The following is a 16,850-nucleotide window of genomic DNA, read 5'->3' on the forward strand; positions in this document are numbered from 1 at the left end:
CTGGACAATAGATGCGGAAGATTGGCTATAATCAGGGTCGGCCGTACTGCATTCGCAGTGCATACCATTGTGGTAGAGCAAAATGCACACTAAAGGATGCCAATAAAACAACAAAGAGGAGGCTTCGACAGTTCTAATGACAATATTCGCTCGTTTCTGTTGGCCAAACACGGAAACAATAAAAGATGTGGCCCGTGTGATCTTGGAGGTAGACGGCAGCAGTGTGAATGCTGAATTGAACACTGGCACTGTGACTCGTGCACAGCAACATTTGTTGGTGAATTTCTGCCACACTCTTTCAGGATTCGAGCTTGTTGTGTGGCAGGAAGGAAGTGGTATTGAGTTTAAGCACTAAGAGGCAAAATTAAGGAATTGCTTGGTGGGCAGTTGAGTGTCCTGGTAACAAATGAATGTTGACACACAAAATCAACATCAATATCAACATCAACAGCGAATCCAGCTGAAGAAAGTTTGTATTTTGCAGCCGTATCTTATGAACTGACAAAAAGGATGACGCTGCCCACGACGCATGGGTGCATTCAAATCAAGATTTTAGGGAGCAAGCACCTCAGCTTGCCTGCCTCACAAATCAGCTTGTAGGTATTTGTACACAGCATGGCCATCCATTAAATATATAAATAACCTGAAGCAGGTATAGCAGGTATATCCAGTTAACCAATACTCGTAATATAATTTTATCTCACGAAATATAACCAAAGCAACAAATATATATAGATTGCTTACAGTAATTCTCAAGTTACTCATAATAATGCGTACTGAACTAGTATGCAACATGGTTCACACTCACCATCGATGAGTGGTATGATACGAAATTAATGTGCAAAACAGAAATTACGCTTTACAGCAAGACTAGTGCTCACTCCATAGAAACATTTTAGGGAAAAATAATATAGCGATTTGTTCATATCGATCGAAGTGGAAATGTGCTGTAACTACAAACACGAGAAACTCTACAGACGTACGATATGGCACTTGCGGATCTCGGTAGGGACAGGGCCAGTCGTGGTCGGGGAGATCGCAGATGTTTGCGGAACTAGCATGGAGGTGATGGTTGTTGGCTCGCATGCATCGCAGGGAGTAACCACAACGGTGGTCTCTGAATGCACAGAGTAATCGGATAGAGCGGGCGCACTAGAGACAGCAGAGTGCTCAGACTGTACAGACAGCGCAGTAGTCGGAAGAGTAGACGGAATCGTAACGAGAGTCGTCAAAACCGTTGGCTCGCAGCCGGCGCAAGGAGTCGCGGTGTAAGTGACAACCGATTCGCTGGGAACAACAGCCTCGCTTGAAGGAGCCGGTGCAGTCGTTATGGCAGTCGTGACAATGGTCGGCTCACAGTCAACGCACGGGGTCGTAGTGTAGGTAACAATAGACTCGTTAGGAACAACAGACTCGCTCGAAGGAGCCGGTGCAGTTGTCATGAGAGTCGTGACAGTCATGACAGTCGTGGGCTCGCAACCAGTGCACGGGGTCGTGGTGTAGGTGACGGTAGACTCGCTAGGAATCTCGCTGGACGGGGTCGGCGTGGTGGTCATGACAGTTGTGACAGTCGTGGGCTCGCAGCCAGTGCACGGGGTCGTAGTGTAGGTGACGGTGGTCGTCTCACAAGGAACCTCGCTGGACGGAGTCGGGGTGGTGGTCATGACAGTCGTGACAGTCGTGGGCTCGCAGTCGGTGCACGGGGTCGTGGTGTAGGTGACGGTGGTCGTCTCACAAGGAATCTCGCTGGACGGGGTCGGCGTGGTGGTCATGACAGTCGTGACAGTCGTGGGCTCACAGTCGGTGCACGGGGTCGTGGTGTACGTGACGGTAGACTCGCTAGGAACCTCGCTGGACGGAGTCGGGGTAGTGGTCATGACAGTTGTGACAGTCGTGGGCTCGCAGCCAGTGCACGGGGTCGTAGTGTAGGTGACGGTAGACTCGCTAGGAACCTCGCTGGACGGAGTCGGGGTGGTGGTCATGACAGTCGTGACAGTCGTGGGCTCGCAGTCGGTGCACGGGGTCGTGGTGTAGGTGACGGTGGTCGTCTCACAAGGAATCTCGCTGGACGGGGTCGGCGTGGTGGTCATGACAGTCGTGACAGTCGTGGGCTCACAGCCGGTGCACGGGGTCGTAGTGTAGGTGACGGTGGTCGTCTCACAAGGAACCTCGCTGGACGGAGTCGGGGTGGTGGTCATGACAGTCGTGACAGTCGTGGGCTCACAGCCGGTGCACGGGGTCGTGGTGTACGTGACGGTAGACTCGCTAGGAACCTCGCTGGACGGAGTCGGGGTAGTGGTCATGACAGTTGTGACAGTCGTGGGCTCGCAGCCAGTGCACGGGGTCGTAGTGTAGGTGACGGTGGTCGTCTCACAAGGAACCTCGCTGGACGGAGTCGGGGTGGTGGTCATGACAGTCGTGACAGTCGTGGGCTCGCAGTCGGTGCACGGGGTCGTGGTGTAGGTGACGGTGGTCGTCTCACAAGGAATCTCGCTGGACGGAGTCGGGGTGGTGGTCATGACAGTCGTGACAGTCGTGGGCTCACAGCCGGTGCACGGGGTCGTGGTGTAGGTCACAGTAGACTCGCTAGGAATCTCACTCGAGATTCCATCTGTCGTCGAAGCATCAGTAGCCGAAGACTCCTCCGAAGAAGCGTCAGTAGCCGAAGACTCATCCGACGAAGCGTCAGTAGCCGAAGACTCCTCAGAGGAAGCGTCAGTAGCCGAAGACTCATCCGACGAAGCATCAGTAGCCGAAGACTCATCCGACGAAGCGTCAGTAGCAGAAGACTCATCCGACGAAGCATCGGTAGCCGAAGACTCATCCGACGAAGCGTCAGTAGCCGAAGACTCCTCAGACGAAGCATCGGTAGCCGAAGACTCCTCAGAGGAAGCGTCAGTAGCCGAAGACTCATCCGACGAAGCATCGGTAGCCGAAGACTCCTCAGACGAAGCATCGGTAGCCGAAGACTCCTCAGAGGAAGCGTCAGTAGCCGAAGACTCATCCGACGAAGCATCAGTAGCCGAAGACTCATCCGACGAAGCATCGGTAGCCGAAGACTCCTCAGAGGAAGCATCAGTAGCCGAAGACTCATCCGACGAAGCATCAGTAGCCGAAGACTCATCCGACGAAGCATCGGTAGCCGAAGACTCCACAGAGGAAGCGTCAGTAGCCGAAGACTCATCCGACGAAGCATCAGTAGCCGAAGACTCATCCGACGAAGCGTCAGTAGCCGAAGACTCATCCGACGAAGCGTCAGTAGCCGAAGACTCCTCAGACGAAGCATCGGTAGCCGAAGACTCCTCAGACGAAGCATCGGTAGCCGAAGACTCCTCAGACGAAGCATCGGTAGCCGAAGACTCCTCAGAGGAAGCATCAGTAGCCGAAGACTCATCCGACGAAGCGTCAGTAGCCGAAGACTCATCCGACGAAGCGTCAGTAGCAGAAGACTCATCCGACGAAGCGTCAGTAGCCGAAGACTCATCCGACGAAGCATCGGTAGCCGAAGACTCATCCGACGAAGCATCGGTAGCCGAAGACTCCTCAGACGAAGCGTCAGTAGCCGAAGACTCATCCGACGAAGCATCAGTAGCCGAAGACTCATCCGACGAAGCATCGGTAGCCGAAGACTCCTCAGACGAAGCATCGGTAGCCGAAGACTCCTCAGACGAAGCATCGGTAGCCGAAGACTCATCCGACGAAGCATCGGTAGCCGAAGACTCATCCGACGAAGCATCGGTAGCCGAAGACTCATCCGACGAAGCGTCAGTAGCCGAAGACTCCTCAGACGAAGCATCGGTAGCCGAAGACTCATCCGACGAAGCATCGGTAGCCGAAGACTCATCCGACGAAGCATCGGTAGCCGAAGACTCCTCAGACGAAGCATCGGTAGCCGAAGACTCCTCAGAGGAAGCGTCAGTAGCCGAAGACTCCTCAGAGGAAGCGTCAGTAGCCGAAGACTCATCCGACGAAGCGTCAGTAGCCGAAGACTCCTCCGAAGAAGCGTCAGTAGCCGAAGACTCCTCAGACGAAGCATCGGTAGCCGAAGACTCCTCAGACGAAGCATCGGTAGCCGAAGACTCATCCGACGAAGCATCAGTAGCCGAAGACTCCTCAGACGAAGCGTCAGTAGCCGAAGACTCATCCGACGAAGCGTCAGTAGCCGAAGACTCATCCGACGAAGCGTCAGTAGCCGAAGACTCCTCAGACGAAGCATCGGTAGCCGAAGACTCCTCAGACGAAGCATCGGTAGCCGAAGACTCCTCAGACGAAGCATCGGTAGCCGAAGACTCATCCGACGAAGCATCAGTAGCCGAAGACTCCTCAGACGAAGCATCAGTAGCCGAAGACTCATCCGACGAAGCGTCAGTAGCCGAAGACTCATCCGACGAAGCGTCAGTAGCCGAAGACTCCTCCGAAGAAGCGTCAGTAGCCGAGGACTCATCCGACGAAGCGTCAGTAGCCGAAGACTCCTCAGACGAAGCATCGGTAGCCGAAGACTCATCCGACGAAGCATCAGTAGCCGAAGACTCATCCGACGAAGCATCGGTAGCCGAAGACTCCTCAGACGAAGCATCGGTAGCCGAAGACTCCTCAGAGGAAGCGTCAGTAGCCGAAGACTCATCCGACGAAGCATCGGTAGCCGAAGACTCCTCAGACGAAGCATCGGTAGCCGAAGACTCCTCAGACGAAGCATCGGTAGCCGAAGACTCATCCGACGAAGCATCGGTAGCCGAAGACTCATCCGACGAAGCGTCAGTAGCCGAAGACTCATCCGACGAAGCGTCAGTAGCCGAAGACTCCTCAGAGGAAGCATCGGTAGCCGAAGACTCATCCGACGAAGCGTCAGTAGCCGAAGACTCCACAGAGGAAGCGTCAGTAGCCGAGGAGATGTCAGTCGAGGAGCTGTCAGTCGATGACTCGTCAGTCGAAGAGCTGTCGGTCGATGACTCGTCAGTCGAGGAGCTATCAGTCGAAGAGCTATCGGTTGAGGAGCTGTCAGTCGAGGAGCTGTCAGTCGAAGAGCTATCAGTCGAAGAGCTATCGGTTGAGGAGCTATCAGTCGAGGAGCTATCAGTCGAAGAGCTGTCAGTCGATGACTCGTCAGTCGAAGAGCTGTCAGTCGAAGAGCTATCGGTTGAGGAGCTGTCAGTCGAGGAGCTATCAGTCGAAGAGCTGTCAGTCGATGACTCGTCAGTCGAAGAGCTGTCAGTCGAAGAGCTATCGGTTGAGGAGCTGTCAGTCGATGACTCGTCAGTCGAAGAGCTGTCGGTCGATGACTCGTCAGTCGAGGAGCTATCAGTCGAAGAGCTGTCAGTCGATGATTCGTCAGTCGAGGAGCTATCAGTCGATGACTCGTCAGTCGAAGAGCTGTCGGTCGAAGAGCTGTCAGTCGAAGAGCTATCGGTTGAGGAGCTGTCAGTCGATGACTCGTCAGTCGAAGAGCTGTCGGTCGATGACTCGTCAGTCGAGGAGCTATCAGTCGAAGAGCTGTCAGTCGATGATTCGTCAGTCGAGGAGCTATCAGTCGATGACTCGTCAGTCGAAGAGCTGTCGGTCGAAGAGCTGTCAGTCGAAGAGCTATCGGTTGAGGAGCTGTCAGTCGATGACTCGTCAGTCGAAGAGCTGTCGGTCGATGACTCGTCAGTCGAAGAGCTGTCGGTCGAGGAGCTGTCAGTCGAAGAGCTGTCGGTCGAAGAGCTGTCAGTCGATGACTCGTCAGTCGAAGAGCTATCGGTCGAAGAGCTGTCGGTCGATGACTCGTCAGTCGAAGAGCTGTCGGTCGAAGAGCTGTCAGTCGAGGAGCTGTCAGTCGAGGAGCTGTCGGTCGAAGAGCTGTCAGTCGAGGAACTATCAGTCGAGGAGCTGTCAGTCGATGATTCGTCAGTCGAGGAACTATCAGTCGAAGAGCTGTCGGTTGAGGAGCTGTCGGTCGAGGAGCTGTCAGTCGAGGAGCTGTCAGTCGAAGAGCTATCAGTCGAGGAGCTGTCAGTCGATGACTCGTCAGTCGAAGAGCTGTCGGTCGAAGAGCTATCGGTTGAGGAGCTGTCAGTCGAGGAGCTGTCGGTCGAAGAGCTGTCAGTCGAGGAGCTGTCAGTCGAAGAGCTGTCAGTCGAGGAGCTATCAGTCGATGACTCGTCAGTCGAAGAGCTATCGGTCGAGGAGCTGTCAGTCGAGGAGCTATCGGTTGAGGAGCTGTCGGTCGAAGAGCTGTCAGAGGTTTCACTTGTGGTTTCTGATGTAACCTCAGACGTCGTTTCCTCGTCGCTAGTAGTGGTCGATTCTGAGGTACTAGGAACTGAACTCGTGGAAGACACAGTTGTATCAGAGGTAGCAGAAGTTACGTCAGATGTAGTCGGTGCTGCTGGCGTAGAGGAGGACTGGGTTGTGGGTGTTGATGTAGGAGGCGTAACATCACATCCGTCGGTGGGGCGGCCCTTCGGGAGGTCACAGTGGATGTTGTCTCTGGCATCGTAGCAGAAGGTGCCTGGGTTGCACTGCTGCAGGTTCCACTTGCCAAATCTGCACAGAGCGATATACGCGCCATTGCAGCCTTGCTGGTTTTCCTCACAGGGGGCATCTTGAACAGGGCAATAACCAACAACGTTGTCTCTCTTCAGAGGAGAGGCAAGTGCGGTTGTGAATGCTGCCGAGGCAGCAAGGAGATAAACAGGATTGAAAGATTTCATATGATATAAGGGAGCGAAGGAATAGGGAATACGGCAAGGGTGGCAGGCTCGATTCCGTAATGAGGCTTTGAAGCATTTGAGAGAATATCTCGCTATTTATCTGCCAGGGAGAGTCCGTCTTGAACTATCCGGGATAACACTAGGGAACTCCACCCACCGTTGGTAGCTGTAGCTGTGTTGGATTTGCCCATACAAATTTCAAAATGCTCCCAATTGTTGGCAGAATATTGGCCGCAATTGCCAGGGCAACAGTCACATTTCATGCGGTGTTGAGCTGGTCCAAAATACGTGTGAAACCTCTCTTCCTTCCGGCTTTCCCTGTGTCAGTGTTTGGAGGGCACTTTGCAGATAGGGCTCCACTCGGCCCCCATAAGACGATGCAAATATCCTTATATGGTTCTGACTTCGATCCTAGTGCGCAGGCCCGAGCTGAAGGTCTGGTAAAGGGTGGACGCCACAACCAATAGAGTAAGAAAGGGGGTTAATTGTTTAATACACGCCCATTCATTGGACTCAGCCCAGGGTTGTTACACCATGGCCTCGGTGCAGTGCCTCCACCTGCTCTCGCCATAAACAGACCCTGGATCTTAAGATGCAAACAAACGCTCTTTCACCATGATCCTGAATCATTATACATGTTTTACGCAAACAGTCGCAAGGGAACTCGGAGCGGTACATACATGGTTAACTGATGATGAAAATGCAGACTATGTGTGTCCAATATCAAGACCTAGCAGCTTAGCACCAAGGCGGTTTAATTCTTGGTGCTCCAATGCGGGTCAGCAATAACTGAGTTTGTCAGCCGAAAAATGGCCGTGACAAGAGTGTTCTCAGCAACAGGGTCTGCGAGATGCGCAGTGGTTGGTGGGCCTCCCCAAAAACACTGCGAAAATATGTGGAACACGGGCCTGTTGCAGCTGCAGTTTGCCCAGTAGAAGTAAAAATAGCAGCTTTCTTGGAGATCGGCTAGTCCCAGTGAATTGCAGGTACAAACAAGTCATCTATTCTCTCTTGTGTGAAATATCGATCATCACTGTGCAAATGTCTCCACTGGCACTGTACCACAGGGGGTCTGGGGCTTGTGCTTGTGAGAGTCCACCACCTTGTGTCCCAGTCCCAAACGACAACTTGCCATATTTAGGTGTTTGTAGAAACGCACCAATAGTAAAAAGCATTTGGCGTATACTGTGTAATGCAGAATATAAATATTGTACGATCTACTCGCGTGAAATCATGCACCAGGTTACTCAACTCCGCATGCGGTGGACGTGTCACCCAGTGAAAATCTCAACAGATGTGAAGGTTGGGAGGCTGCTTCTCCATTTGCGACTGACCGTGGATAATGGCTGCTGCACACAATAGTATGAAAAACATAGCACCTCACCTACAATGAGCCTAGCATTTTCTTTGTCCAGTGCTGCCGTCCTAGATACCCCTACACATAGCAAAACTATGTGCTAGTACCTTTCATATGGAAATAAGGATATCTCCATATTGGATCTGTAAAACACGGCAGATGATGCTCAAAGCAACGTCATTTAGTATTGTAGAACAAAGGAGGCTGTTGGAAACGCCAACCACATAGCCCATTTGCGGAGCAGTGGCACTAGCACCAGTTTTGCGGCGCGCATTCTGAATTCATGTCAAAGCATCAGCAGCATCCTTAGAGGCTGACCCATTTTCAGCTGCTGGATTTCGTATTGAGGCTGTGCCCTGTACAGGCTTGCGACACGAATGACTGCGGGTGCTGGAAACAGGTGCCTTGAGCCGTAGTGTTTTTTTTGGACATTCAATTGTGCCCCGAGTCCTTAGTGAAGTGGTTTGCCAATTGGACATTGTTTGAAATGATATCCTGATCGTTGCACTAGAGCGTCCGCCGGGTCAACCGTTGGGAGCATTGGGTCAAACAGGAATATAGCAGGAGGTGTGTGCACAAAACCCAGCCTCTCAACAAAATGTGGTCTGCTAGAAACACTAGGAAGTGGCGGAGTATTGTACTATTAAGGAAAATTGCTACCTGATTGGCATGCCAACCAGGTATGCGCTCTATTCTTCGGACAACGGCTAAAGTGCATACTATTCCTTTGCTTACTGAGCACACATAATAATACGCATAGGCTATCTGAAGAAACCCACTGTGTACTATTGTCAGGCGAGGGCTTGTCTGGTCGATATGAATGAAAGTGATACCCGCAAGTCCCGCTGATATGTTTATGAAAATAGGCTTAGGCATAACCGGCCATCCACAGGAAATGCCATCAGGTAATCGGTAGGATATACCGTCTGTAGCAGCTCAAGCTGTTTTGTAATGACATATTAAACATTTGTTTGTGCCACGTAATTGGAATTGGCTTGGTAGTTTGTGTTGGCTTTATTACATCATTGGAGTCTTATTTGTCTTTCTTACCCTCCAAGTTTCACTACCACAAATTATTTAGACTTTGCTGGTCACTTTCAATTTTAACAAACATTTTCTTGAGGATGCATTCGTACAAAAGCGTGCTATCATCGTCAGCAGATAAGCTTGCGCATGCGTTAGCAACCAGGCAAAAGGTGGTTGTTGAAATGGTGTCCTGTCAGGGATGTGAATAGCAGGAATGGCAACAGTCATCACTGCAGGTAGTCAACAGCAGCATATATACCATGGTATATGAAGTGGTATACTGTTTAAAGCCTAGACCAACACCAAGAAAAGGTTGGTTTTAGTGTAGTGTGTAATGTGTCAAATATATTTAGAGTGCACCTCAAGCAGATGCAATTGGATGTGGAGGTATGGTGGTACCAATAGCAGAATCTCTACGATAGTTTTCATGCCTGGCACCCGCCCGGTTCAGTGCGCAATAGAACCCTGTCCACATACCAGTCATGTTCGCTAATGTAGCGCTTAGAGATATGGCTCGAATCACCCAGCACGCGCTCGTCGTCAAGGGTTTTTCTGACCAGGCACCATGTCAGCAGCATGAGACGCAGAGTAGACTCACTGATGTCCTCAAGGACATTGAGCTCGCCCTGGATATCGCTGAATGGGCCGTTGTTTGTGAATATAGCGACGATGTGGGTGCGTGTGTCGCGGAATTCCCACTGCCTTGCCTTGTTGAAAGACGTGCCATTTATACTTGATGCCGCCGTCACCAATGAACTTCCACGCCATGCTGGCGAACCGGCGCTTGGCTTTGTACTCGCCACCCTCCTTGGTGAAGATTTCGGCGGTGGGAGTTCCGTCGCTGTTGATCACGGCAGTCATGTCGTCACCGTTGGCGCAGTTACTTGTGACGGTGTCGAGCACTACAGCATCGCTCTTGTACTCGATGGTATAGGCAAGTTTGAGATCGTTTTTCTGCAGTTGATCGGCTTTGCATGTTCCGCAGTAGATGTTGGAGGCATGGCCCCAGGAACTCTTGGCAATGGTGTATAATTTAGTCATGGTGAGAAGCAGATGAAGTGGAATGGCCTGCAGAGTGTATGGAAAAGTGCTCATTCGGTCAGCCTTCCAGGCTATAGATGCTCCAATTTATAGGCACCAAAGTGCCATACCGACAATGTCAAGATAGTGAATTGGCATACCCACTGGTTAGGGCGGAGCTCGGGCACCTGCCCTTTTCAGCTATTCTCTGTGCTCAGTGGCCGGTGATCCAGCGCGAATTTTTTTATGACCGCCCTTCAGTGGTGCCACCACATGTAAGCTATACACCCATTGCGTGGAGGGATGGGAAATTGACTAGGGAAATATTGACGACTGACTGGTAGAGAAACTGAATTAGACACATTATGTGGTGATTACGATTACTACTGCTGGTTGCTGGCCATGGGCATAGGCATGGGCATCGTGGTGGTGGCGGCAGCAGGTGCCGACAGCCCGTGACTGTTGTTGACGGGCTCCTCGTCAATGGCGGCCAGCTCCTCCATCCCAAACTCGACATCGGCCTTGACATGGCACTTCTCCGTGATCCAAGTGCCTTCGGTGACGATCTGGATGGTTCCGTTGCCATCACGCAGCACCTCGTCGTACATATCCTGGCACCGGCGGTTGTTGTCCATGGGCACCCACAGGATACACGTCGACTTGGCCAGCAGTGACGGGTTGGAGAAGGCCTCGGTAAGCATATTCTCGTCAGCGTCGGCCTGAAGACGATTGTCGGCCATGACGCTCTTGCGGTGGTTGCCTGTTGGCCGACGCAAAGTTACTGGCCGGACGGCGCTGGCGCAGACCGGTGGCCGAGTGGTCAGGAAATTGCGCTATGGTAGATCTCGGGCTGGTTCTCCTCGATGGGGAGAGTAGCCGGGGCGACTGGTGCTGCGCCAGAGTCGATGCTGAAGATATTGCTGCTTTCGCTGGCACGCTTCTCGTCCACGGTACTAGTATAGTGGATGCGGCTCAGGCATCGTGAATGGGGCGTTCTTGATCGATCCAGGCCTTGTCAGAACCAGAAGCAGTGGCTGGCTTCTCCACAGGGGGCTTGTGCTCAGTACTGATCTCCTCATCAGAGACCCGGTGGGGCGACGGCGACAGAGCATCCGTAATGGGCGATGGTATCAGACTGGGGACCTTGCGGATAATGTAGTCAATGAGCGAGATCGGAATCAGCGTACCAAAAATCGCGTACAGGTGGCGGCGGCGGCGGCTCTCGGCAGTAGCGGGCTTCTTCGAATCGAGAGTATTGAGCGAGGCACTGGCATCGGCATAGACATCAGGGAACTCCAGGGCCAGCTTGGGGTTCTCTTCGACCTCGGCAGCACGGCGGAATGGGCAGGTAGGTGAGGATGGGCATGTAGGCATTGTTGATGTACATGTGTGCAACAATGGTGCCGGCCAAAATCAGGGCAGCAAACACGATGCGCACAATTGCCTCTGCACCGCCGTCTTTGAGCTTGGCTACCATCATCAGCACCATGTAGACCTCGGAAATGTACACGCCAACCAAAAGCTGCTTGATGAACTTGGGGAACGAGAGTCCGCCGGTGATCCAGTTGGCGTCGTTGTACACATACAGGAACTGGTAGCGGATAGACGACGAAATAGAGGCCAAAGTAGACCAGCAACGAAGCAGTTGACGATTGGCGCAATGAAGCAGTACGAGAAGCCCATCAGGAAGATAAGCGTGTGCGTAGGGATGTTGGTTCCCCAGTCAAACTCGGACGGCTTTCTCAGCATCGCTGATCGAGCGCGGAGTCTTTGCCAGGATCATGGGCAGCACATAGCGCAGCGCTAGGCTCACACCCTGCAGCAGCTCCTTGGCAGCACCAGAGAACGCTAGCAAAAGCACATATGTGACAATGGCCGTTGCGGTCTTGGGAACCTCCGTCCGCAGATCTCCTTGACAATAGATGGCAGGATCGCCAGCGACCTTTTCTACAACCGCCAGAATACCGTTGGCGAAGATGGTGACAAAATACACGTTCCACACCTGGAAGAAGTAGAACCGGTGGAGCAGACGCAGGTTGATCTCACTCATGGTCCTGGTGCCCTCGAGCTTGAGCAGCAGGCGAAGGATGCGAGGCAGCAGAGACATCAAGACCGCAATGACAATTGAGGGCACGAAGCCTTGGAACAGACTGAGCCATTTGCTGTCTGGGATGTTCTTAAAGGGCTCGTACTTGCGCAGGTTATCCATGGATACCAAGGACGTCACAAACGCGGTTAGGATCATCCAGGTAATAGTCAGACCAATTGTGATGCCAAACGACATGTATGCACGCATCTGACGGTCGTACGGGTTCATGTTGAGGTTGCTCCAGATGATGTCGTCGGGGTTGACATCAAATGATACATTGTCCATGGAGAACGGCTTGTAGTCCAGCACCGACTGCGCGGCCATGTGGGCGGCGATCTGCTTGTTGAACAGCACAAACGCATGATGACTGTTTTTTGAACTGGGAGGCGTCCTTTTGCAGATCAGCGATAGTCAGGTTCAGCTCAGCAATCTGGGTCGAGTAGAAGTTGATTGCGTCGATTTTGGGGCCTTTGAAGGGAACGCTGCTCTCGCGCATCATCGGGCGCTTGGGCTCCTTGTACTCGCCACCCTTCTTCTCAACCAGCTTTTGAGCCTTCTCGCACTGCACCGCATATTTTGTCAGCAGCCCCTCGAGCTTGTTGGCGTACTTGTCGCGCTTCTCGACGGCCTTGGAAAGAGTCTCAACGTTGCGGTTCACAAAGACCTGGCGAACACCGCCGGGGAACATGTTGAATGTCTGCTTAATACGGGCGTCGCTTTCAAGCATCGTTTCGGGCAGTGTTGAAACCAGGATGGTAGAGGCGCCGACCGTCGACGTGTGCTCAGGCCGCATCAGCCACCAGGCGCGCAGGACGGGTGTATACCTTTGAGCTCGCCAAAGATGCTCCACATCACCCAGATAACAAACACTCCAAAGAACACGATGTGGAACCCACAGCTTTGAGCTCTGGGGGGCACGTTACCGATTGACAGCACCGCCAGGCCAGTGGCAGTGCCGCCGGCAGTGATGTTGACGGGCAGAATCGTCACCACCGACAGGAAACTGAGGACGCTGAACATGAAGAACATGGCGCGGATGCTGCGCAGGAACATGTACGAGTCAAGCCCCACCCGCTCAATGACCTTGTCGTCGCTGACGCTGAGAGCGGCGGAGATCCATGCAAGTGGTCCTGACGCCGATTGCTGGGGAGCGCTTCCTATGCAAAGATAAATCGAGGAGCGGCTATTAATAAAGGGCAGGAGCTGCAGCCAGGTGTATTGCGAGCAGTGAGGCCATTGCATCCAAAAGTAGCCGTAAACAAGTTTTGCCGCCGATCCATGCTGCTGCCTGGCACTGAGAAGAGGAGTTGGTGGGGAGAACAAATTGTGTGCTTTTTTGGCTGCAGAGTTGGGGAGGCAAGGTAATGCAAAGCCCAGGTGCGACAAATCCTGCCTCCTTTCGATTCGCCGCATAGCGTCCTGAGAGCACCAAGCAATAGTCGCGCAGTGTTTGGTGCAATTGCGCTGGAGGACGCCAGTGCTTGTGCAACGACTGAGCATACACAGAAGGCGGTATTAAAGGATGGCACCGGCGAAAGGGAGCTGCGGCACGCTACTTACTCTTTCTCGACGGCATATGTGCGCGGCGCGTAGACGCGCTTGAAATGCGGCCGCAGAATGCAAAACGCCGCCGTCACCGCCACGCCGATGATAATATTGAGGACCAGCGACGAAACGAAAGTCGACACCGTGTTGCCCGAGTTATCCGAGTTGCTGGTATCGTCTGCCATGGCTCAGATAAACAGATATTAATAGCACAGAAAAATAGTGGAGCAAAAGTCGAGGGAAAGCAAAGAAAAAACAAAGCCAGACGCGAAGCGATCGTCCTCGTCCACTGCTGCTTTCGGGAGGGACAAAGCTTATATATGGCTGCTGCTTGTGATCGCACGAAAAGTCTGCAAGTCTTCTGTGACGAGCAGGCTTGTTGGGTCGCTATTTGCATGCAAATAAAATGTCCTTTGACAAGGGACTTTTTCGTCTTTTTGGCGCGCAGGCACGGTTCTCGATATTGTCGAATTCGCTGGCGCTCCTGGGCACAAAGGGTGCTGAGAACAATTTGCTGAGGCGTTACGCCAAGTCTTCGTGGTGGTACATGCGCGCACCCGTCCCCATTCGCCGCAGCCAGCAGCTCCAGCAGCCCCAGCGACACAATGACGGCATGTCACGTGAGATGATGCTAGCGCTTGGGGATCAGCGGATGTAATCATCAGGCAGGCGCTGGTCTCATACCGTTTGTGGTCATTGAACCGCCCGGCGATGGGCCATCCGCTGCCAAAGTACCTTCTACAGGCTCACCCGACGACACACTCCTTTTCCTCCTAGTCTCAAAGTTTAGTTTTTGTTTGTCTACTTTTGCCAAGGCTGTGTTATACACTATAGCCCGAGTCGTTTGTTTTTTTGCTGTTCCCCCACAAATTTCCAACAGCAGAGGTTTTTTTTTTTCTTTTTCCACTCTCCTTTTTAATTTAGGGTTCCTTTTTTCTGTTCCTTCTGCGCATTCGGTCATCTCAGTTACAATGGTTGTTGTCAAGGAGTACCGGGTCACGAACAACTGCACGGTCGAGGAGTACAAAATCGCGCAGCTGTATTCGGTGGCGAAGATGTCCATGAATGAGACCGGCGGTGGCGAGGGTGTCGGAGGTGCTGGAGAACCGGCCTTACGACGACCCGAAGCTCGGCAAAGGCCAGTACACGCTGAAAATCTACCACCTGGAGAGGTAAGTGCGTCCTGGTGCGGGATAGGATTGCATTGCGTGGAGCGGAAGGGGGAGACCATTGACCATTGTCTATGTCTAGGGGTGGCATAAACTCTGGAGCACACCAGTTCTCAACCAATTCTTGTTTTTTTTTTGCTGTCTTCGTTTCCCAATAGCCGTGTCCCCGCTATCATTCGTGCCGTTGCGCCTAAGGGATCCCTGAAACTGCGCGAGGAGGCGTGGAACGGATATCCGCATTGCAAGACAGGTAAGGGTTATACTTTCGGAACCGAGCATGTTCTATTGGCTTCTGTGCACCAGGGCGCTGCAATGCAGGCAGGATGCGGATGCACAGACGCACGACACAAACAAAAAGAGCCTCATGCACAAGCGTACTAAACAATGACTGCGAAATTTTTTACCTTGTTTCTCTCGATCCCCTATCTGCCGGCTGCGAACGGGCGCTTCCGAATGGGACGGTTGGTTGGTATTCTGCTTGGGGAACCTTATTTCACACGCGACATCGGCATGCACTGTGAATAGTCCTGACGGTAAGTTGGAACAGTATGCGGGAATGAAGACACGGGGAAGGGGCAGCATGAACTGTCATGGAAACAGCCACTCAAATATACCTAATTTGGTCATAAGATGTAGTCAGAGTGGATGGGCAAAAACTTCCAGCTGGTGACAGAGTCGATGCACCTGCCCGACCGCGGCGACACCGAGAACGCCCTGAGCCTGACGCAGAGCGAGCTGGTGTACCGCAAGGTTGATTTTAGTCGACGTAGCCAACGACCACGAGATCAACTCGTCGGCGTACAAGAAGGAGGAGGACCCGAAGCTATTCAAGTCCAAGAAGACTGGGCGCGGGCCGCTGACGGCAGCCGACTGGCGGCAGACGTGCGAGCCCGTGATGACGTGCTACAAGCTGGTCACGGCCGAGTTCAAGTGGTTCGGCCTGCAGACTGCCGTCGAGGCGTTCATCCACAAGACCATGCGCGCGATGATGGCGCAGTTCCACCGGCAGCTGTTCTGTGAGACCGACGACTGGCATGGCATGACGATCGAGGAGCTGCGCGCCATGGAGGACAAGACAGCGCAGGAGCTGCTTGAGAAGCGCAAGCAGGAGGCGACGGCTGCCACGGCCATGGAATAGACAGGCTCTCTTACCACCCACTCCCCCGTAGCCTTACAACACCATAAAAATTACCGCTTCCACCTTGGCCAAAGGTCCATGGCATCTCCTCATGTCTGCTGCTACCAATATCGCAGTGAGGTGACACACAGCACGTGACAGCCTCGCAAAATCATGTCAAACCCTGCAGTCCCTCTAAAGATTGAAACTGGAAAAAAAAAACACTGACACCACATTGCCCAGGTCCGTATTCCTCCAAACCTCTTTCATACACACATTGACGAATGCCCAAATACTATTGCGACTACTGTGACATCTTCCTGACGCACGACTCGCCATCCGTGCGCAAGGCGCACAACACGGGCTGGAAGCACATCAACCAGGTAGCGGCGTATTACCGCGAGTTGGAGCCCAACAAGACACAAGAGGTCATTGACAGCATCACAGCTGCGTACGGCGGACAGTTCCCGGCCCTCCGGGCGCCCGCGCCGTACCACGACGGGCAAAGGTACAGTAGGCGGGGTGCGGGCGAGCGCACAAGAGAGTTCCGCGGCAGGGATAGTCGCAGCAGGGAGTTCCGGGGCAGCAGCAGGGGCCCGGATCGCAGTCCGTATGGCGGGCGGTCGTATGCACCGGGCGGTCGCGGACGAGTCAAGGTCAAGGTACGACAGCGCTCCGCACTCGCGCGGACCGCCGCCGCCGCCGCCGCCGCCAGGGCCGGCTCTCAGCGCAGCACCACAGACATGGGATAATTAAAGGTTTTGTTTGAAATGAAAAACAAATTTTGAGTAAAAAAAGGAAGACTGTTCCACACCTAAAGCAGAAGAGTGGGAGCCTT

The 16,850-nt window shown here is 53.1% G+C and overlaps 5 protein-coding genes across 5 annotated transcripts; 2 read left to right on the forward strand and 3 right to left on the reverse strand.

Moving 5' to 3' along the window:
* Positions 1 to 913: 913 nt before the first annotated feature.
* DL89DRAFT_264237 (uncharacterized protein) lies at positions 914 to 1,695 on the reverse strand. Its single transcript, XM_040886166.1, has one exon. It carries the CDS (start codon positions 1,662 to 1,664, stop codon positions 972 to 974), a length of 693 nt encoding a protein of 230 aa, XP_040747532.1. The 5' UTR covers positions 1,665 to 1,695; the 3' UTR covers positions 914 to 971.
* A 7,910-nt stretch (positions 1,696 to 9,605) lies between these two features.
* Positions 9,606 to 10,218, reverse strand: DL89DRAFT_13897 (uncharacterized protein). The gene has a single exon (XM_040883407.1). The coding sequence runs from the start codon at positions 10,165 to 10,167 to the stop codon at positions 9,679 to 9,681; it is 489 nt and encodes a 162-aa protein (XP_040747533.1). The 5' UTR covers positions 10,168 to 10,218; the 3' UTR covers positions 9,606 to 9,678.
* An 846-nt stretch (positions 10,219 to 11,064) lies between these two features.
* Positions 11,065 to 14,001, reverse strand: DL89DRAFT_280758 (uncharacterized protein; the record flags this gene model as incomplete). The annotated part of the gene is made up of 6 exons (XM_040889610.1): positions 13,742 to 14,001; positions 13,050 to 13,673; positions 12,540 to 13,005; positions 11,822 to 12,517; positions 11,427 to 11,683; positions 11,065 to 11,359 (listed from the first exon to the last, which is right to left on the reverse strand). Exons 1-6 carry the CDS (start codon positions 13,909 to 13,911, stop codon positions 11,065 to 11,067), a joined length of 2,508 nt encoding a protein of 835 aa, XP_040747534.1. The 5' UTR covers positions 13,912 to 14,001.
* A 696-nt stretch (positions 14,002 to 14,697) lies between these two features.
* On the forward strand, positions 14,698 to 16,033 carry DL89DRAFT_319891 (phosphatidylinositol transfer protein; the record flags this gene model as incomplete). The annotated part of the gene is made up of 5 exons (XM_040891163.1): positions 14,698 to 14,783; positions 14,812 to 14,898; positions 15,054 to 15,145; positions 15,536 to 15,645; positions 15,680 to 16,033. 5 exons carry the CDS (start codon positions 14,698 to 14,700, stop codon positions 16,031 to 16,033), a joined length of 729 nt encoding a protein of 242 aa, XP_040747535.1.
* Positions 16,034 to 16,296: 263 nt separating this feature from the next.
* DL89DRAFT_289913 (zf-U1-domain-containing protein) lies at positions 16,297 to 16,768 on the forward strand (the record flags this gene model as incomplete). The annotated part of the gene is made up of 3 exons (XM_040890017.1): positions 16,297 to 16,520; positions 16,554 to 16,634; positions 16,675 to 16,768. 3 exons carry the CDS (start codon positions 16,297 to 16,299, stop codon positions 16,766 to 16,768), a joined length of 399 nt encoding a protein of 132 aa, XP_040747536.1.
* Positions 16,769 to 16,850: the final 82 nt, after the last annotated feature.

The sequence above is a fragment of the Linderina pennispora genome (assembly GCF_002104995.1).
Source record: "Linderina pennispora strain ATCC 12442 chromosome Unknown DL89scaffold_1, whole genome shotgun sequence".
Taxonomy (NCBI): domain Eukaryota; kingdom Fungi; phylum Kickxellomycota; class Kickxellomycetes; order Kickxellales; family Kickxellaceae; genus Linderina; species Linderina pennispora.